Source organism: Notolepis coatsorum (genome assembly GCF_963971535.1).
Source record: "Notolepis coatsorum genome assembly, chromosome: 19".
Classification (NCBI taxonomy): Eukaryota; Metazoa; Chordata; class Actinopteri; order Aulopiformes; family Paralepididae; genus Notolepis; species Notolepis coatsorum.
The window spans coordinates 3383188-3404940 of record NC_140183.1 but is presented as its reverse complement, the minus strand read 5'-3'; the positions used below and the strand labels follow the sequence as shown (position 1 = coordinate 3404940).

Sequence of the window (21753 nt, the reverse complement as noted above, 5' to 3'; positions counted from 1 at the left end):
ATCAGTGGTATCATGACAGGTATCAGTGGTATCATGAGAGATCAGTGGTATCATGACAGGTATCAGTGGTATCATGACAGGTATCAGTGGTATCATGAGGTATCAATGGTATCATGAGGTATCAGTGGTATCATGACAGGTATCAGTGGTATCATGAGGTATCAGTGGTATCATGAGGTATCAGTGGTATCATGAGGTATCAGTGGTATCATGAGGTATCAGTGGTATCATGACAGGTATCAGTGGTATCATGAGGTATCAGTGGTATCATGAGGTATCAGTGGTATCATGACAGGTATCAGTGGTATCATGAGGTATCAGTGGTATCATGATGTATCAGTGGTATCATGACAGGTATCAGTGGTATCATGAGGTATCAATGGTATCATGAGGTATCAGTGGTATCATGACAGGTATCAGTGGTATCATGACAGGTATCAGTGGTATCATGAGAGATCAGTGGTATCATGACAGGTATCAGTGGTATCATGACAGGTATCAGTGGTATCATGAGGTATCAATGGTATCATGAGGTATCAGTGGTATCATGACAGGTATCAGTGGTATCATGAGGTATCAATGGTATCATGAGGTATCAGTGGTATCATGAGGTATCAGTGGTATCATGAGGTATCAGTGGTATCATGAGAGATCAGTGGTATCATGAGGTATCAGTGGTATCATGAGGTATCAGTGGTATCATGACAGGTATCAGTGGTATCATGAGGTATCAGTGGTATCATGAGGTATCAGTGGTATCATGAGGTATCAGTGGTATCATGAGGTATCAGTGGTATCATGAGGTATCAGTGGTATCATGAGGTATCAGTGGTATCATGAGAGATCAGTGGTATCATGAGGTATCAGTGGTATCATGAGGTATCAGTGGTATCATGACAGGTATCAGTGGTATCATGAGAGATCAGTGGTATCATGAGGTATCAGTGGTATCATGAGGTATCAGTGGTATCATGACAGGTATCAGTGGTATCATGAGGTATCAGTGGTATCATGAGAGATCAGTGGTATCATGAGGTATCAGTGGTATCATGACAGGTATCAGTGGTATCATGAGGTATCAGTGGTATCATGACAGGTATCAGTGGTATCAGTGGTATCATGAGGTATCAGGGGTATCATGAGGTATCAGTGGTATCATGACAGGTATCAGTGGTATCAGTGGTATCATGAGGTATCAGTGGTATCATGACAGGTATCAGTGGTATCATGAGGTATCAGTGGTATCATGAGGTATCAGTGGTATCATGAGGTATCAGTGGTATCATGAGGTATCAGTGGTATCATGAGGTATCAGTGGTATCATGACAGGTATCAGTGGTATCATGAGGTATCAGTGGTATCATGACAGGTATCAGTGGTATCATGAGGTATCAATGGTATCATGAGGTATCAGTGGTTTCATGACAGGTATCAGTGGTATCATGAGGTATCAGTGGTATCATGAGGTATCAGTGGTATCATGAGGTATCAGTGGTATCATGAGGTATCAGTGGTATCATGACAGGTATCAGTGGTATCATGAGGTATCAGTGGTATCATGAGGTATCAGTGGTATCATGAGGTATCAGTGGTATCATGACAGGTATCAGTGGTATCATGAGAGATCAGTGGTATCATGAGGTATCAGTGGTATCATGAGGTATCAGTGGTATCATGACAGGTATCAGTGGTATCATGAGGTATCATGGGTAATGTAGTTGATGTAACATGGTCGCTGTGTGGTGGCCCTGCAGGTATGTCCGTGAGAAGACCCAGACAGACGTGGACATGCGTGTGGGCGTCCACAGTGGCACGGTCCTGGGAGGCGTGCTGGGTCAAAAACGCTGGCAATACGACGTCTGGTCCACCGACGTCACCGTGGCCAACAAGATGGAGGCCGGAGGAATACCCGGGTACTAACTGACTAACTAATGAGCTCCTTAACTAGCTCTGTTATGACAATTATGTTATGCTATTCCTATATATACTGTGGCACCGGAATTCATCTGATCCACTTCGTCACCGTATTTGTCTACTTTGATACAGCGAGGGGTACAGGTGGTGCACTAAATACACTGTCAGAGTGACAGACTCGTGATGAGAGGAGAGGCATTGCTAGTCAAAATGAATGGAGATTCTGCTACACTGTGGCAGAAGTTGGCATCATGCCCTAATAGAATCAAGAAGAATCTAAAGAAATCTATGAACATAGGGCTGAGCTGAATACCTCAAAGCTTTCAATCACTGCCACGGTAATCAATTCCAAAATAAATATTCAAATGCTTAGTTACTAATAAGGGGAAATAACTACTAGTAATCCAACGGGATTTTCTTTTCTCGGCTAGCCACGTCGTCATCTCTCTCTCGCTCTCTCTCTCTCTCTCTCTCTCTCCCTCTCTCTCTCTCTCTCTCTCTCTCTCTCTCTCTCTCTCTCTCTCTCTCTCTCTCTCTCTCTCTCTCTCTCTCTCTCTCTCTCTCTCTCTCTCTCTCTCTCTCTCTCCCTCTCTCTCTCTCTCTCTCTCTCTCTCTCTCTCTCTCTCTCTCTCTCTCTCTCTCTCTCTCTCCCTCTCTCTCTCTCTCTCTCTCTCTCTCCTCTCTCTCTCTCTCTCTCTCTCTCTCTCTCTCTCCCTCTCTCTCTCTCTCTCTCTCTCTCTCTCTGGTCCAGGCGTGTGCACATCTCCCAGAGCACCATGGAGTGTCTCCACGGTGAGTTCGATGTGGAGCCAGGGAATGGGGGCGACCGCTGCGACTACCTGAAGGAGAAGGGCATCGAGACCTTCCTGGTGGCGCTGCTGCCCAAAGGCCCTCTGGGAAGGAACGGCATCAACGGGGTGGTGAGCGGCGGCGTCAAGATTGATCTCTTCCAACACCTATGCATGCTGTCAACACACACCGCACAGCCACACCGCACACACAGCCACACCGCACACACAGCCACACCGCACACACAGCCACACCGCACACACAGCCACACCGCACACCCACACCGCACAGCCACACCGCACACACACCCACACCGCACACACAGCCACACCGCACACACAGCCACACCGCACAGCCACACCGCACAGCCACACCGCACACACAGCCACACCGCACAGCCACACCGCACACACAGCCACACCGCACAGCCACACCGCACAGCCACACCGCACACACACCCACACCGCACACACAGCCACACCGCACACACAGCCACACCGCACAGCCACACCGCACAGCCACACCGCACACACAGCCACACCGCACAGCCACACCGCACACACAGCCACACCGCACACACAGCCACACCGCACAGCCACACCGCACACACAGCCACACCGCACACACAGCCACACCGCACACACAGCCACACCGCACACACAGCCACACCGCACACACAGCCACACAGCCACACCGCACACACAGCCACACCGCACACACAGCCACACCGCACACACAGCCACACAGCCACACCGCACAGCCACACCGCACACACAGCCACACCGCACACACAGCCACACCACACACACAGCCACACCGCACACACAGCCACACCGCACAGCCACACCGCACACACAGCCACACCGCACACACAGCCACACCGCACACACAGCCACACCGCACAGCCACACCGCACAGCCACACCGCACAGCCACACCGCACAGCCACACCGCACACACAGCCACACCGCACACACAGCCACACCGCACAGCCACACCGCACAGCCACACCCCGCACACACAGCCACACCGCACACACAGCCACACCGCACAGCCACACCGCACAGCCACACCGCACACACCGCACACACAGCCACACCGCACAGCCACACCGCACAGCCACACATGGCCTGATAAAGTTAGCATATTCAAATATCTTCTTTTAAATATCACCCTTTTGAACTCATAGATGAAGGAGGAGATTCTGGACATTGTATATCAAATATTCCTCCATAATCTACATTTATTGTTGTAATAATATTTTATAGAATTCTTCTCTTTTTTTTACACAAACCAAAAAAACAGACCACACATATTGCCAAATTTCAATACATTAATAACTTGGGTTGCATTACCTACAGCGGGTGAATTACATACATATAGTACTGTGGGGGGGAATTAACCCGATCGATGAATGTCGATAGTCAAATATAGACTCGGTGAACACAGGTTTATTATCAGAGTCATAGCGAGACGTCGGCCTCTATAGTGTGAGAGCTGGGTGTTCTGGGTCAGAGGGCCCGGGTCCAGAATGGGAGGAGGCCAGGGTGAGTTAGAGGGGGGAGGGGGGATGGTATCAGGTGAGAGGGACGACGTAAGGAAAGGGGTGGGGGGGGGGGGGTGAGTTGGGGGGAGGAAGAAGGGGGGAAAGTGGGTTGGATAGACACAAGGCGAATGGGGGAGGGTTGGAACGTGACCGGGGACCGTTAGGGGAGACACAAGGTGAATGGGGGAGGGTTGGAACGTGACCGGGGACCGTTAGGGGAGACACAAGGTGAATGGGGGAGGGTTGGAACATGACCGGGGAGCGTTAGGGGAGACACAAGGTGAATGGGGGAGGGTTGGAACATGACCGGGGACCGTTAGGGGAGACACAAGGTGAATGGGGGAGGGTTGGAACATGACCGGGGAGCGTTAGGGGAGACACAAGGTGAATGGGGGAGGGTTGGAACATGACTGGGGACCGTTAGGGGAGACACGGGGTGAATGGGGGAGGACATCATTATCCTACAGTACCATGTCAAAGAAAAGGGAAACCGTGTCTATGACTTATTTGTATTTATAATATATATATTTTTATTATATATTATCTACTGTATATTATAATTATAATATTAATTATAATTATAATATACATTATATTATATATTATCTACTATATATATATATATATATACATATATAGTTGATATTTCATCAACTTCGATTAAATATATCAATATATTCGGTGGGAGACCACTCCTTGTCACTTCCTGTGTCCTCTCCCATTAGAAGCTGTCTGTGACCTCGTCCAATGGGAACTCCCCGCTGTTGATCAACACCACCGAGTGCAACGGGAGTGTCCACACGGCCTGCACCACCGGGAGTGTCCACACGGCCTGCACCACGCCAGAGGACCCTGAGGAGCTGGACACCAGGGTACCTGAGTCAGGACCACTGTCGTCACCGAGAACCTTAACCCTTTCACTGCCACACGACAGCCGGTTAACCCTTCCACTGTGACAATACAGAAGGTTAACCCTTTACTATCACACGACCGACGGCGATGCTCCATCGTTAGCATCATTAGCTCCGCATCCGCGGAGCTAATGATGCTAACGATGGAGCATCGCCGTCGGTCGTGTGATAGTAAAGGGTTAACCTTCTGTCCAGGGGCGGAGCTAGGGGGTGGCTACTTGGGCTCAAGCCCCGGATGTTTTCTGAAAAGCCCCGAATCTATTTAAAAAAATAAAAAAAATAAAAAAAAATTTGACAATTCATCATTGTTACATGAAAATATGTTTGCACCAGATTTAGCAGAAGCTAATTTCCATCTGTGGTCTATCCAGCTGCTAACTGTATTTGAGTGAGTTAAGTCTTGGTGTTATGGTAGACTCAGACCTAAGCTTTAAATCACAATCAACAAGTTGACAAAAACTTAATTCTTCCACCTTAGAAACATAGCTAAAGTACGGCCATTTATAAATCAAAAGGACGCTGAAAACCAGATCCATGCCTTTATCTCAAGCCAACTCGACTACTGTAATGCACTCCTTACCGGCCTCCCGAAAAAATACGATGATAACTATTTTATTGCAATGCACTATTGCATTATTTTATTCTATTTTACTAACTATTTTATTGCACTGCACTATTTTACTTTGTATCAGTGAATCATAGACGCCTGGCCATAAGAGCATTCGGAGCATCTCTGCTCTCCCACTATTGAACTTGGGGGAGCAAAGGTATGATCTTGCTCCACCACTTTTTGATCATATGAAAAATATGATATATCCCCCCCCAATATATAAATCTAACCATAACTACGTTATGGTTAACTGAGTTTTATAGTGAAAAGAGCAGCTTTATTGGTCAAGATTGAAGGCTCTATATTGCAGGAAATTGCACGTACAGATTAATTAAATAAAAAAAAAACCACCCCTTGCCTGCAAAAAAAAAAAACCTATCTGGGCTAAGCCCCGGATCTCCTATAATCCTAAATCCGCCCCTGCTTCTGTCGTGTGGCAGTGAAAGGGTTCAGATCACTAAGAATTAGGGCTGGGACTTTATTGCATTAATTTCAATTAATTAACTACAAAATAATTAAAAGTTAAAAGAATTGATGCATTTAATCACATGAGTGTATTGTGTAAGAATGTTACCTTTCAAAGGAGACCAGACTCATGCATGTGGTATAAGTATAAAGTATAATAAATCGCTTAAATAAATAACTTTTTTTCTTAGTCTGATTTGTTCATAAAAAAATAAAAAAAATAAGAGAAATTGAGATCAATCAAGAGATTTTTCCCCCCCAATGGTCAACTGTTCTGGAATGTACTTGGAAAGTACTGCGTTTAATTTTTACCTCGAAAGTGCTTGAGTTTACAAAAGGTCCTTTGCGCTATATATATATTATTCCAAAAATTGCTGCACTTTGCTATCCAGAGCCAACCCGTGCGCCCCCTGCTGGCACTCAAAGTGTTAATGTGAAAGAAGAACTGGGACATTCTTCTTCATGACTTTCTGTTCACTGCAGGTAGTGAATCCATCCTTCCCCAACCCACGGAGGAGGCTCCGACTGAGGGACCTGGCTGAGAGGGTGATCGACGCCCAGGAGAACGAGCAGGAACTCAACAAGCTCCTCAATGAGGCCCTGCTGGAGAGAGAGACTGTACAGGCGTGAGTAGAGAACAGAGAGAGAGAGAGAGAGACAGGTGTGAGTAGAGAACAGAGAGAGAGAGAGAGTACAGGTGTGAGTAGAGAATAGAGAGAGAGAGAGAGAGAGACAGGTGTGAGTAGAGAACAGAGAGAGAGACGGTACAGGTGTGAGTAGAGAACAGAGAGAGAGACGGTACAGGTGTGAGTAGAGTTAACAGTTAACAATATACTCGTTATCACCATACATACCGCTTATATTGAAACACGTTGACATTAGGGCCGTTCTTTCAACCTAAAAGTGCACTTTCTTCAACCTCGAACCTAAATTCCTTAGCAGCCCGTGTTACCATGTAAACAAATCACAGAACGATAGCCAGTTAGCCAGCCAGGTACCGACGTTAGCTCTCAGAACGATTAGCCAGTTAGTTAGCCAGCAACCAGCCAGGTACCGACGTTAGCTCTCAGAACGATTAGCCACGTTAGTTAGCCAGCAACCAGCCAGGTACCGACGTTAGCTCTCAGAACGATTAGCCACGTTAGTTAGCCAGCAACCAGCCAGGTACCGACGTTAGCTCTCAGAACGATCAGCCACGTTAGTTAGCCAGCAACCAGCCAGGTACCGACGTTAGCTCTCAGAACGATTAGCCACGTTAGTTAGCCAGCAACCAGCCAGGTACCGACGTTAGCTCTCAGAACGATTAGCCACGTTAGTTAGCCAGCAACCAGCCAGGTACCGACGTTAGCTCTCAGAACGATTAGCCACGTTAGTTAGCCAGCAACCAGCCAGGTACCGACTTTAGCTCTCAGAACGATTAGCCACATTAGTTAGCCAGCAACCAGCCAGGTACCGACGTTAGCTCTCAGAATGAGTAGCCAGTTAGTTAGCCAGCAACCAGCCAGGTACCGACGTTAGCTCTCAGAACGATTAGCCACGTTAGTTAGCCAGCAACCAGCCAGGTACCGACGTTAGCTCTCAGAACGATTAGCCACGTTAGTTAGCCAGCAACCAGCCAGGTACCGATGTTAGCTCCCGGAACGATTAGCCACGTTAGTTAGCCAGCAACCAGCCAGGTACCGACGTTAGCTCCCGGAGCGATTAGCCACTTTAGTTAGCCAGCAACCAGCCAGGCAGAGATGTTAGCTCTCAGAACGATTAGCCACGTTAGTTAGCCAGCAACCAGCCAGGTACCGACGTTAGCTCCCGGAACGATTAGCCACGTTAGTTAGCCAGCAACCAGCCAGGCAGAGATGTTAGCTCTCAGAACGATTAGCCACGTTAGTTAGCCAGCAACCAGCCAGGTACCGACGTTAGCTCCCGGAACGATTAGCCACGTAACCCTCTGCTGGCGCGTGCTGTGCACTACAATCAACTCCGTGTCTGTAATAGCAGTATGTGACGTCACGGTATTGAGAATCATACCGGCGGGATCTCTAAATACCCTGGTATACCGTAATACCGTCATACCGCCCAAGCCTAGAACAGAGTACAGGTGTGAGTAGAGAACAGAGTACAGGTGTGAGTAGAGAACAGAGTACAGGTGTGAGTAGAGAACAGAGTACAGGTGTGAGTAGAGAACAGAGTACAGGTGTGAGTAGAGAACAGAGTACAGGTGGGAGTAGAGAACAGAGTACAGGTGTGAGTAGAGAACAGAGTACAGGTGTGAGTAGAGAACAGAGTACAGGTGGGAGTAGAGAACAGAGTACAGGTGTGAGTAGAGAACAGAGTACAGGTGGGAGTAGAGAACAGAGTACAGGTGTGAGTAGAGAACAGAGTACAGGTGTGAGTAGAGAACAGGGTACAGGTGTGAGTAGAGAACAGAGTACAGGTGTGAGTAGAGAACAGAGTACAGGTGTGAGTAAGGCACTTAGTGCTCAGTGACCAACAGCAGCAGTTGTACCGACCAGCTCTGTGGAGTGTGAGGCAGGGTGGCTGGGTAAATGTAGGTTTATTAAAAGTATATAATAATTAGTGCTGTCGGGCGATACAAAAAATTATCTAATTAATTACAGGATTTAATTACAGTCAAAAAAATTATAATAATAATAATAATTGAATTGCTATTCTCATTTGGTTCATTACAATGTACTCAAGCCTAGTAACAGACACAGTATTCCTGACACTGGGAGTACATTCCCTGAGATCCATAGATGTCCCTAGAATCAGATACCAAGAACATGCAAAATGGACCATTTAAAAAAAAAAGTCTGTAAATGTGTATTCTACGTTCTAAAAAAATCTTTTTTTTTTGTTAATTTTGAGTTAATAATAATTGGCTGTGTAATTAATTAATCTAATTAACGCGATATACACTGACAGCCCTAATAATAATAATGTGACGAGTCTCCTCCGTCCTGTCTCTCCCTGCCTGCCAGTCTGAAGGGGAGACACTCCCACCGGCTGTCCCTGCGGTTTGTGGACCCTGAGCTGGAGACGCGCTACTCCGTGGAGAAGGAGAAGCAGAGCGGAGCCGCCTTCAGTTGTTCCTGCGTGGTGCTCCTCTTCACCGCCACCATGGAGGCTCTGATAGACCCCGAGTGAGTCACCGCCACACAGCTCAGCACCCGCTCCAGAACCACCCAGAACCCAGAACCCGCTCCTCTGGCTCCCCAAGTGTGACTTTCAGTTCAGTTCAGTTCAGTTCAGTTCAGTTCAGAGTTTTTATTTGCCACATGGAATCATACAATCATAGTTTCTTCATTACACAATCATAAATAGTCATTCCATGGACAAAAGGAGCAGGAAGAAGAATAAATCTTATAGTTACCTGCTCCTTATTCCTAAACTTATTCCTAAGTATTTACTTAATGGTCGGCGTACAACCTAATTTACACAAATAATCATTTATACCATTATAAAAGAAACACACAATCCACAGTTAAACAAGAAAAAATTTAATAATAATAATAATAATAATGATAAAGAATAAAGAATAAAAGAAAGAGAAGAAAAAAAAAAGAAAAGATCTATTCAGATTCACTATTCAGATCACATTTGATTTTCATACTGACTAAATATTTATTTTGTATAAATTTTTTTGAATTGATAAACACTATTACATCCCTTAAGCTCGCTATGGAGAGAATTCCACAACTTTACACCAATAACTCAAATCAAAAGTCCAACTGAATTGTGGATTTGGAGGACCATTCGTTACACCTAGGGATGTTCGATATTGGCTTTTTTTTTTTTTACAGATATCCAATATACCGATATTGTCCAACTCTTAATTTTCCGATACCGATATCAACCGATACCGATATATGCGGGTTTCCCCCCCCCCCCCAAAAAACTTAATAATTTCAGGTAATTAACATTACATATCTCTTGTCATGGAAGTAACACAACATTATGCATACTTATTTTATTTAAATTCTTTTAACCGATACCGATCATTTCCGATATCACATTTTAATGCCAATATCGGCCGATAAAATCGGACATCCCTAGTTACACCCCTTGTATTTCTTTCTTTCTGATCTCCCTTCTGTGTGTGTGTGTGTGTGTGTGTGTGTGCGTGTGTGTGTGTGTGTGTGTGTGTGTGTGTGTGTGTGTGTGTGTGTGTGTGTGTGTGTGTGTGTGTGTGTGTGTGTGTGTGTGTGTGTGTGTGTGTGTGTGTGTGTGGCAGGCTGATAGTGAACTACATCACTCTGGCTGTAGGAGAGCTCCTCCTGTTGATTCTGACTGTCTGCTCTCTGGCTGCCATCTTCCCCAGGGTGAGTCCCAACACACACACACACACACACACACACACACACACACACACACACACACACACACACACACACACACACACACACACACACACACACACACACACACACACACACACACACACACACACACACACACTGTCCTGTACACACACACACACACACACACACACACACACACACTGTCCTGTACACACACACACACACACACACACACACACACACACACACACACACACACACACACACACACTGTACAGTACACACACACACACACACACTGTCCTGTACACACACACACACACACACACACACACACACACACACGCACACACACACACACACACACACACACACACACACAGGCGTGGCTCAGCACATAGATAGATGCAAATCAACAACTGTTGGGCCAATCATCGCGTAATTTGCAATCTTGATGATCAATATTGGCTTGAAACCTGCAGATCGCCGCTTGCGTCTATATTTATTATTATTATTCTTTATTTTGCATATGATAAAAATAAAACAATTGAATGCAGATTATTTTATTATAAATATTTATATATTAAAAATCCCAAATATCACCCAGATGGATCTCTCACTATGACAGAGCCATGGGGAGCCATGCTGTTATCCCAGAGTCAACAGGCCTCTGTGTCCACGAGATCCTCTATAGCAAAGCAGTATATTGCTACTCTGGACTTATTAAAGGAGCACTTCACCCAAAACAATGATGATTTATTTTGCACATACTCTCACACACATCCAAAAACGTGTGTGTTTACAGTTACAGTTATTGAGAGTAAATGAGTTGGCCACCAGTGATGTCATCGGGGACATTGAATCGTTGTGTTGTGTTAATTATTACAGCATCATGGAATGTCATTTAAACTGCAAGGGGAGCTTGCTTGTCTCTCTGCCGCTGACCACTCTGTCTCGCACGCAGTTTAAAGAAATGTAGCTATTGATGAGAGCATCATCATTTTTACTTTAAAAGCTAGGCTACAGGTTTTACCATCAATGCTCAACCTTTCCATCTGGTTCCCTGGCAGTCATAGCCCACACTGCATACACCATGGTCACGAACAGACAACAGAAACCATGTCTCACATACTCAATGGCTGTCATGCATACAAAGGGCTCTACATTTGTAGGCATGATAGGATCGTGGACCTGATTGCAGACAGTGTCAGTTCCACACTTGGGTCACCTGCAACATATAAGCTGTATAAGCACACCAGTGTGAAGCCATATATGCTCAATCTGTGTAGGGACAATTCACTGTTCTCTGATATTTCAGCAAACACCCCCGATGTTGTTATTGTTAATGAGAATAACAGAGAGGTTCTCATCCTAGAAGTTGGTTGCACGTTTGACTACAGTCTAGGAAGCCTTTACAACCAAAATGTTAAAATATCAACTGTTAGACCATACCATATCACAACTCGGCTACAACTGTAAACTTTTAGTCTTTATATTTGTATTTTATTTTTTTATAATTTTTTAAACAAACATATAAACAAACATGACAACACACAATAAGATATACAAGCATTAATTGTCAGGGCACATCCAATGAGATCACATTTTAGTTAGTTGTCTTATATAAGATATACCCCTAATACCTGTTATCTAAAAAAAAACTACACACATATGCTCAGCTCGAACCCCCCCCTCCCGGACCCCACCTTGAGAAGTACCTCCACTATCCCTCGCACCTAACCAGACACTACCATTATAAGCTAGCTTTTATTCTCTCCACCACTTCTAACCACATTGACATTTTGGATTCATTGAGACCCAGAATTCTTGCTGTAGATATTTCATGGTAAATTACATCGAGATATGTAAGAAACCAAACTTTACAGCACATTTTTTCCGGTTGAAACCAGCGTGATGCGATCAGTTTTTTAGCTACTGTGATACCCGATAAAACCAATCTCTTTAGCTGTGGATTCACTGCAAACTCAAAAACATCATTCAATAATAATACCGAGGGGTGTACAGGTATATTCCAAGATACGAGTTTTGATATTTGTTGGGTCACATCTTTCCAGAATGCCTTAACTGGTGAGCAGTCCCAATACATGTGCATAAATGTCCCTTCGTCCCCATAGTCTTTATATTTGGAAGCCTGGGTCATGTCCATAAGTTGGGTGTTAGAGGCCTTCAGTTGGCCGGTCTTCCGAAGAGAAGAGCCAAACAATTAGCAAAATATTGCTCAGTGTCAGCAATTATTGGCAGCCGGGCAATTTGGAGAAGACGCGGCTATCTGTATCCATGAGCTGTGTGTAGATTGTCAGGTTCATCATCCATGTGAGTCTGTAACTTTGGGTGCCATTGTCAATTTGGGCACGATTGTATCAGAATAATCCCACAATGTACAAGTGCACTGATAGTATTTGTGTCCTTTAAACATTGTCTTTATGTGGACATAAATAAAGACTCTAAATGTGTGTGTGTGTGTGTGTGCGTGCGTGCGTGCGTGTGCGTGTGTGTGTGTGTGTTTGCGTGTGTGCGTGCGTGTGTGCATGCATGTGCGTGTGTGTGTGTGCGTGTGTGTGTGTGCATGTGCGTGTGTGTTTGCATGCATCTATGAGTCCATGTGAGTTCATTCCTATTGTACACAGGGTTAAAAGGCCAGAGGGCTGATGAGCTACTCACTGCAACAACAGTGACAGAGCCAGTCGATACATGATGCAACGTGTCAATACATTAGAGTTTCCATGACCTGGTCGTCTGAGGCGACGCGAACGAGGCAGCTCGGTGCTTCATCACCACATCTTACATAACACAGCGTGGGTGTGTTGGGTCTTCATTAGTATAGGCAAGTGTCAATTCACTCAGCGACAAAAGGGAACAGGGGGGAACTGCCAGCCCCTCTTCCCCCACTAGGACAGTTCAGTCAGTATTATTTGGACTGCAGCTGGAGAACTAACAGCAGAAGAACTATTAGGAATGTCTAACCTGCACAGACTATAGAGTAGGGCTGACCTTACATTATTTTTTTGGAATTCGAAGCTTCGGGGGCCGAGATTCGATTTTAATTCGAGATATAAAAGATTTTACTTTTTTTTTTAATAATATGTTGTGGGACTTGTACAGCACTTTGTTCAACTTTGTCAGTGCTGTAAAGTTTAAACCTTTTTAAATCTTAGACAAACAAAACACTTTGCTTTCATGAAATAATGTAAGCCGTCATTTGAGGCTTTATAAAAGCAGCACAATGAACACAAATCTGTCAGTGCCGAGTCCGACCTCATCTTAAATAACAAACAGCATTGCTTGTTGTAGTTAACAAAGAGAGGCAGAGTTGATTTTGCACACACAAAAAACTAAAACTAAATAATTTTTTTTTTTATATATTCAAATTTTATTTTAATATTCGAATCCCATGCCCATCGAACGAAGCTTCGAAGCTTCAAAGTATTTAAGACAGCCCTAGATGACACACAAATATCTTATGGCCTCATCAAGTCAGAGCCCCATGTCTATGGAGCAGCCCCAGATTCAACAACTTTAGGAGACAGTGCGTGTTCACAAACACTGACTGAACAGTCCTGGAAGCACAGGAGGAACGTGTGTGAAATGGGTGGTATTCCCCAGTGATGTCATCGGGGACATTGACTCCTTGTTACAGCACCATTAACACTTTGAGCGCCACTCACGGCTAATCTCGTGTTTACGATAGTTACGTTGAAAGCCACGTCACGGCTTTTCTCGGATTTTTTTTTTTTTTTTTGCGATCTGAAATCATATTGCATCACGCGAGCCTACCCTAGCCTACCCAGGGGCCGCCGGCGATCAGATGTGAAAAAAGCGCCCCCTATCGTCTCCCAGATGGTAAATCACCCTTTTGGAATGGACTCAATGAAAATGGATGGGGGAAAAAAAATATTCCAGTCCACATTTTCCAGTCCACTGATGCAGCCGGAGTTACCAGAGTTCATTCTGGATCCTCTGAGCCGCGGCGAGCATGGGTTATACTGTACACACGTTGGATCAATATACTTATCGATTTTTTCGAATGGTGATCAGGAATTGGAATATACCATTTGGATACCATCTGATGTCAGGTAAGGAATCTATGTTATCAGTGTTAGGATAATCAGACTCGTTTTCACAGAGATATACGCTTTTTGTGATATGTGCTCTAGCTGTTTCACTGTAAAATCCATGAGGAAATGAAAGCAGCTATTATCAGCGCGCGGCTCGAACGTGCGTGCGTGCACGTATACTATTGATCATCTAGCATTTATTTGAAAACTATTCATAAATAGGCCGACAAATATCAACGTTCTGGAATATTCCAGTAAAAGGCGATTATCATAGAATATGTTGTTTTTCACCTGAAAACGGGTGCTTTTCAAAATGCTCTCAAACGGAAATGAAGTGATAAAAAACCAATCTGCCTTGACAACACTGACTGGAAAATGATTCTTTGATAAGCGACGGGCAGATTAGACACATAGCCATAATTTAAAACATAGATTAGGCGATATTAACGTTAACACTGGGAGTGGACCGTGGCATTCAAGGGGGTAAAAAGGAAAACACGACGTGGCACTCAAAGTGTTAAGCTCAGTCCAGTGTTGACGTTGGCTTTGTTGTTGTGCCGACATGAGATGGCCACAGGCATTGGTAAGTGGCAGTTCATGCCACGTTCCACAGATGTCAATGGTGGCCTTCACAGAGATGGTAGGGTCAGAGATGATCTCCTCAGAAACATTAACAGCGTCTGAGTCCGGCCCCACCCACTCCGTATTAATTTACAATTACATAGACATATAACACACATATAGGGGCGACAGTGGCTCAGGAGGTAGAACAACATCTGGTAATCCAGAGGTTCCCGGTTCGATTCCCACTCCTCCTGGGCAGCATGTCGTACTTGAGCAAGACACATAACCCCTAACTTCTCCCAATGAGCAGGTTGGCAGTGGCACCTTGCATGGTCGCCTCCACCCTTCTGTGTGTGAATGTGTGAGTGAATGGGTCAAATATGAGAAACAAATTGTAAAGCACTTTGGATAAAAGCACTAAATAAATGCACCATTTACCATTTTATATATGTATATACTAGGGATGTTTGATATTGGCTTTTTTACCGATATCCGATATACCGATATTGTCCAACTCTTAATTTCCGATACCGATATCAACTGATACCGATATATGCAGGGTTTCCCCCCCCAAAAAACGGAAAACATGTCTCTTGTCGTGGAATTAACACAACATTATGCATACTTTTGACAATAAATAAAATCAGAATTTGTTCTTACTTTTTTGAAAGCCGATACCGATCATTTCCAATATTACATTTTAATGCCAATATCGGCCGATAATATCGGTAGGCCGATAATATCGGACATCCCTAGTATATACATACCTGTATACATATACACACACACACATACATGAAAATGCAGACTCACTGTAGATGAAGATTCAGGGCACTTCAATATTAAAGGGATAGTGCAGATTTACGGAACCTTCACCCAGAGTTCTTTCACTGGACAATCCATGCTGTTCTGCAGTTCCAGCTAGTTAGCTAGTTAGTTAGTTAGTTAGTGAAACTAACTGACAAAATCTACTTCACAGTGCACACAAAACAGATTTCATATATCATTCATAATATCATTAGTTTCAGTCAATCAGACCCTTTTTGCATATTTCGTATATTTGCATTGCCCTAAACAGTCTCTAAACAGTCTTGGAATTGCTTAAGTTGGGTCTCACTGGAACACTGAGACTATTTTGGATCCAATGAGCCCAACTGTATTCATGTGTGATGATGTTAGTCCCCATAGTAACCATTTCAATATAGTGAGACATTTTTTTTTGTAACTTGACCTCACTGTGCAAAACGACCTATTGTGACCTATAGCATAATCACAGTTTAATTAAACCACTAACTACAGACCTGTGTGGATATATGGCATAGGTATATTTTAAATAGGGTGGGGGGTGGGGTGGGGTTCTGAGCCATTTCCAGAACACAAGTGCTCGCCATCCAATAATAATAATAATAATAATAATAATAATAATAGCTTCATTTTATATAGCGCCTTTCAAGAGACCCAAGGTCGCTTTACATAGGGGGGGGGAAATAACAAAGTAACAAACATATTTTTTTAAATTTTTACAGAAATCTCTAGATGTTAAAACGTTTTTGAGCATGGCAATGGCTATCATTAGGCATGGATATAATTTCAAAACATAATGTTTATTGCACATTAATAAAATCTTTAAAAAAAAAAGTCTTAGGGCTTAAGTGGTTATTGACCCCGTATGAGCTTTTGTTTTTAATCATTTTAGCAAAAGAAAATGCTCACAGTCCTGGTTCTTTTCAAACTCAAACAGTTTACAAATACTAACAACAATAATAAAAAAAGAATAGTCTAACTTGCAAATTATCATTGAAAACGTATCTCCATTCCCCTGTCAAAACTCAACACATTGCATTAACACTTAACAGGGCCATGTGAGTTATGTTAAAATGTTAGAATCAGCTTTATCTTAATCTCAAAATGTGCAATGCGTCAACTTCAAATGGAAGTCAAGTCAAGTAAAATGTATTTATAAAGCACATTTAAAAACAACTCACATTGACAAAGCGCTGTACAGACCAGGGCAGGTAGTAAAATCACAAGGAATAAAAAATTGAAAAAAACTCAAGAAAGAACATACATAGGCATCATTACACACAATAGTGCATAAGCACAAATCAACACATTTAAATCACCAGATCATAGGGATCATTGGTATAAGACACCATATCAAGGTACAAGACACCATATCAAGGAGAATAAAACTGCTTTGAGCTGAACTGAATCAAAGAGGGGGTAGATCTGACTGTTCCACAGTCTAGGGTAGGGGTCGGCAACCTGCGGCTCCGGAGCCGCATGCGGCTCTTTAGCTAATCAGCTGCGGCTCCCTGGCCCGAACAAATTATAATAATAATAATGTATATATCTTTTAAAATTTAAAAAAAAAAAATCTTATTTTGGAGATCGATGTCATACTGTGCTAACCATGGATAAAAAAAAAAAAAAAAGGAAAGTCTGAGGAAAATAGAGGGTTTAATTCAGCGTGGACAGATTAATTTGCTTTCACGACTAACGATGCAGGCTTACCTGTATGCCTGATATGTGGTGCGAAATTTGCGAACAACGAACTTTAAGCTTACTTTTTATTTTATAGATTTTCCACAAATAAGGGAAGGACTCAAATATACCTGCATAGTTCAGGGCTTTATTTCAAAGTAGGTCTACAGATGCCAGTGTTTTTTCTCCTCTTCTGTGTTTTATTTCAAAGTAGGTCTACACATGGTAGTCTTTTTTCAAAGTGGACTACTTTTTATTTTATAAATGTTCCACAAATAAGGGAAGGACTCAAATATACCTGAATAGTTCAGGGTTTTATTTCAAAGTCGGTCTACAGACACCAGTGTTTTATCTCCTCTTCTGTGTTTTATTTAAAAGTAGGTCTACACAGCCAGTCTTTTTTCTCCTCTTCATAAGAGTTTGAGGTTTTCCTTTGTTAGAACAGGTAAAAACAGCAATAAAAAGTCAAATTTTATCTTTTTGTTGCTTTTTGCTTTGCTCTGTCCCGCTTCTTTCCACCTGGCAGCGCGGACTCTCACTGGGGGAGTGTAACGTGTGGAAGGGTCACACTACCTCTCCCAGATCCTTCCCTTGCTGTGCAGGTGCCCCGACCGAACTGTAGGAGTCGCTGTTTACAACGACCAGGACCCACCCACACCGGCTTCCCACCCTCGAACACTGCCAATTATGTCAGTGTGGACGGTCGGCCAAGCCGGAGGCACCACAGCCGGATTCGATCCCACTGGCTCTGTGGTGGTAGACAGACGCTTAGTCCGCTGCGCTACCCGGCCGCCCATGAACCACAGCAAGCTTAAAGGAGCTTGGAACAGTACCAGTGAGAGGTAGAGAGGATGCTGGGACCTGCTATGTCACAGACATCATTCAGGAGAGCAGTGGGGACAATATCGAGGGGCAGGTTGTGGGTTTCAACTCAATATATTGGAGCTTTATGAACGCACAATTGACTAGTGCCTATCTGTCCAATCCATCACGGGTCATTGTACACTTATCCTGTCTCTGCCTAGATTGAAGCATGTTCAATTATGGCATAACAGTGTTGTTGATCCAATAACCAATATTAGACTGCAGCTGGTGTGATGTACACATATAGACCTATAGACACACACTGCAGGGCCAGGGAGTAACTCATTACACATAACAGGAGTACAGTAATCATATATACAAATGGTCACTGTAATCCATTCCAGTTCATAAAAAATAATACAAATAAACAGGTTACAGGTGCTTTTGTTGGTTCACTAAGAAACATCTTGTTAGATCATTAAGAAGCATCTTGTTAGTTCATTAAAACATCTTGTTAGATCATTAAGAAGCATCTTGTTAGTTCATTAAAACATCTTGTTAGATCATTAAGAAGCATCTTGTTAGTTCATTAAAACATCTTGTTAGATCATTAAGAAACATCCTGTTTGTTATATTTCTACTGGCTACGAGTTCCGCTTTCGCCCCCTATGGGATATCCTACTTGAAACTTCTCACTTCTCTACCTTCTCATCTGTCTGGCCACGCCCACCTCTGGCCACGCCCACCTCCGGCCAGCATATAGCCCAGGTGGGGCGATCAGCTCCCCCTTCCTCATTCTTCAACAAAACGTTGCGCTCACAGGCCTTCGGCAGTTTGATACAAGTATTAGTTTTAGAAGTAATAAGAAAATGTCTGAACACGGGACGCTTGAAGCCTTTTTACAACACATCCGCGTTTCCGGGTTCCCGTTTTGTGCTCTGATTGGCCAGGTCATGTGACATGAGTCTGTAAATGTGTATTCTACGTTCTTATGGAATGAATGAGATAAAAAAAAAAAATAAAAAAAAATAATGATAATTAATTAATTTTGAGTTAATTTTCATAACGCGATAATTTGCTGTTTAATTAATTAATCTAATTAACGCGATAAACTGACAGCCCTAATATATATATATATCAGATTGCAACCCGTTTTTTTCCTAGACGTTCACAGAAAGGTATATCAATTTATGGCAATAACGTTCAGGTTTGTTCTACCCATGAGAAGTCAGATGATTGACAGGGGCTGGCGTGAGCTGGAAAGTGTAGTTTTAGGAAATTCTAAAGTCCATCGAAAACCCTGGGTCTCTTCTTTCAAAAGTTTACACACACGTAGGCCAGCTTCCTTTATTTCCATCTAATTCATCCAGTTTCCGCCGGGATGCGCCAAGATATTTATCAACTCATAATTTCGCTAATAAATAACATTTCAAATCATTGGTAAACAAATGTAGTGCTGAAAATATACACTTTGACTGCTGTTTTGATAGGGTTAGGGTCTTTGCTCTTGGCTACATTTGGGGAAAAAAACGACATTCATTAATACGGACTGTATTGATCTATTTATGGCGTGAGATTATTGTCGGTCCGGTACCGACCGACCCCGCTCAGGCTTATGGGGTTAAGTTTACAAACGGTTCCCTCTAGGGCGGTTAGGTGGCCGAGCGGAGATTGCGTTCATCACCAGCCCCGGAGCTGAGCTGGATTTGCCTGTTCGAATCCAGCTCACAGCTCCGGGGTTGTCACCAGCTTGGCTGGCCGTCTGCACTGATACAATTGGCTGTATCAGAGGGTGGGAGAAGCTGGCGGGGTGGGTCCGGGTCGTTGTAAACAGCGACTCCTACAGTTCGGTCGGGGCGCCTGCTAAGCGCGGATTGGACGTGAGGGGGATAGTGTGGTCCTCCCACACGCTACGCCCTCTCAATGAGAATCCGCGCTGCCAGGTGAAAAGAAGCGGTTGATTGGCTGGACGTGTGTCGGAGGAAGCACGTGGTAGCCTCCACTCTCCCAGATGATCTGACTGTGGGGGGTAAGTGCGCAGCGACCAGGAAGGGACTGGGAATTGGCATACGACTAACATTGGGATGGGAGAAAATCGGAGGAAAATGGAGGGGGAAAAAGACCAATTAAAAAAAAAAAAAAAAAAAAAAACGGTTCCCTCTGTGTGCGATGAAGAGTCTTATGTTCCCCTTACACTCAGAGTCATATCTTTTTTTTTTTTTTTTTATCCACTTTTTCTCCCCATTTTCTCCCATCCCAATTTCGTGTTTCCAATCCTTCCCTCCCCTGTCTTGAACGTTGCTAGACCATGCCTCCCACTGGTCGGCTGTAGTGAGGATAGAAGCCTTGCATCACGTGGCCCTCTCCGGTACACGAGGAGGCAGCCTGTCGCATCTTTTCACCGTAGCAGCTCGAACTCTCAGTGGCGCGAGGAGTAACGCGTGGGAGGCTCACGCTGCCCCCGATACTTCCTCTTTCCGCCGCACCGGCGTCACCCAACCGACCTGTAGGAGTCGCTGTCCACGACGTCCAATCCCCACCCACCGGCTTTCCCACCCTCTAACACTTGCCAATTGTGTTAGTATGACGGCCGGCCGGCCAAGCCATCTCCTGCGCCACTCAGCCGCCCCCCTTACACTCATATCTAAAGAGAAACATTAGAGAACAAACTGAAAAGCACCTGTTTTACATCGGTCGGAGTCATTGCACCAACGGGTTTCAGTGATTGGCAGACTTACTGGTGCATTCTAATACAGAGAGTGAGGTAAACCTGATGATTGAAATGTGTCTGTGGCAGGTCTTTCCGAAGAAGCTGGTGTCGTTCTCTACCTGGATCGACCACACCCGCTGGGCCAGGAACACCTGGGCCATGGCAGCCATCTTCATCCTTACCATGGCTGACATCGTAGACATGGTGAGGTCTTTGTTTCCAGGTGGTTTCACCAGAGGGGTTTCGACACGGTGTTCAGCTACTACTGTCTACTGTCATTTATTCTCATTTACACTCACTCACTCACTCACTCACTCACTCACTCACTCACTCACTCACTCACTCACTCACTCACTCACTCACTCACTCACTCACTCACTCACTCACTCACTCACTCACTCACTCACTCACTCACTCACTCACTCACTCTGCCCCTAGTGGTGGTTCACAGCCATGGCGGTTCCACTCATGTTGAAATCTGCCCTCATGCTTCACATGTATGGCATGTTCTTATTCATGTAGGGAATGTGATTTGCATCAGGATAGAGTCTAGCTGGAGTTGGGACATATTCATTTACTAGAG

General features: G+C 44.1%; 1 protein-coding gene across 1 annotated transcript in view; it reads left to right on the top strand.

The window, feature by feature from the left end:
- LOC311246140 (adenylate cyclase type 3-like) overlaps nt 1-21753 on the top strand; it is a 114594-nt gene that overhangs the window by 44158 nt on the left and 48683 nt on the right. Inside the window, 7 exon segments of the mRNA XM_084336249.1 lie at nt 1755-1913; nt 2666-2834; nt 4974-5120; nt 6718-6860; nt 9213-9374; nt 10466-10553; nt 21258-21374. Coding sequence (XP_084192375.1) covers nt 1755-1913; nt 2666-2834; nt 4974-5120; nt 6718-6860; nt 9213-9374; nt 10466-10553; nt 21258-21374 — 985 coding nt within the window.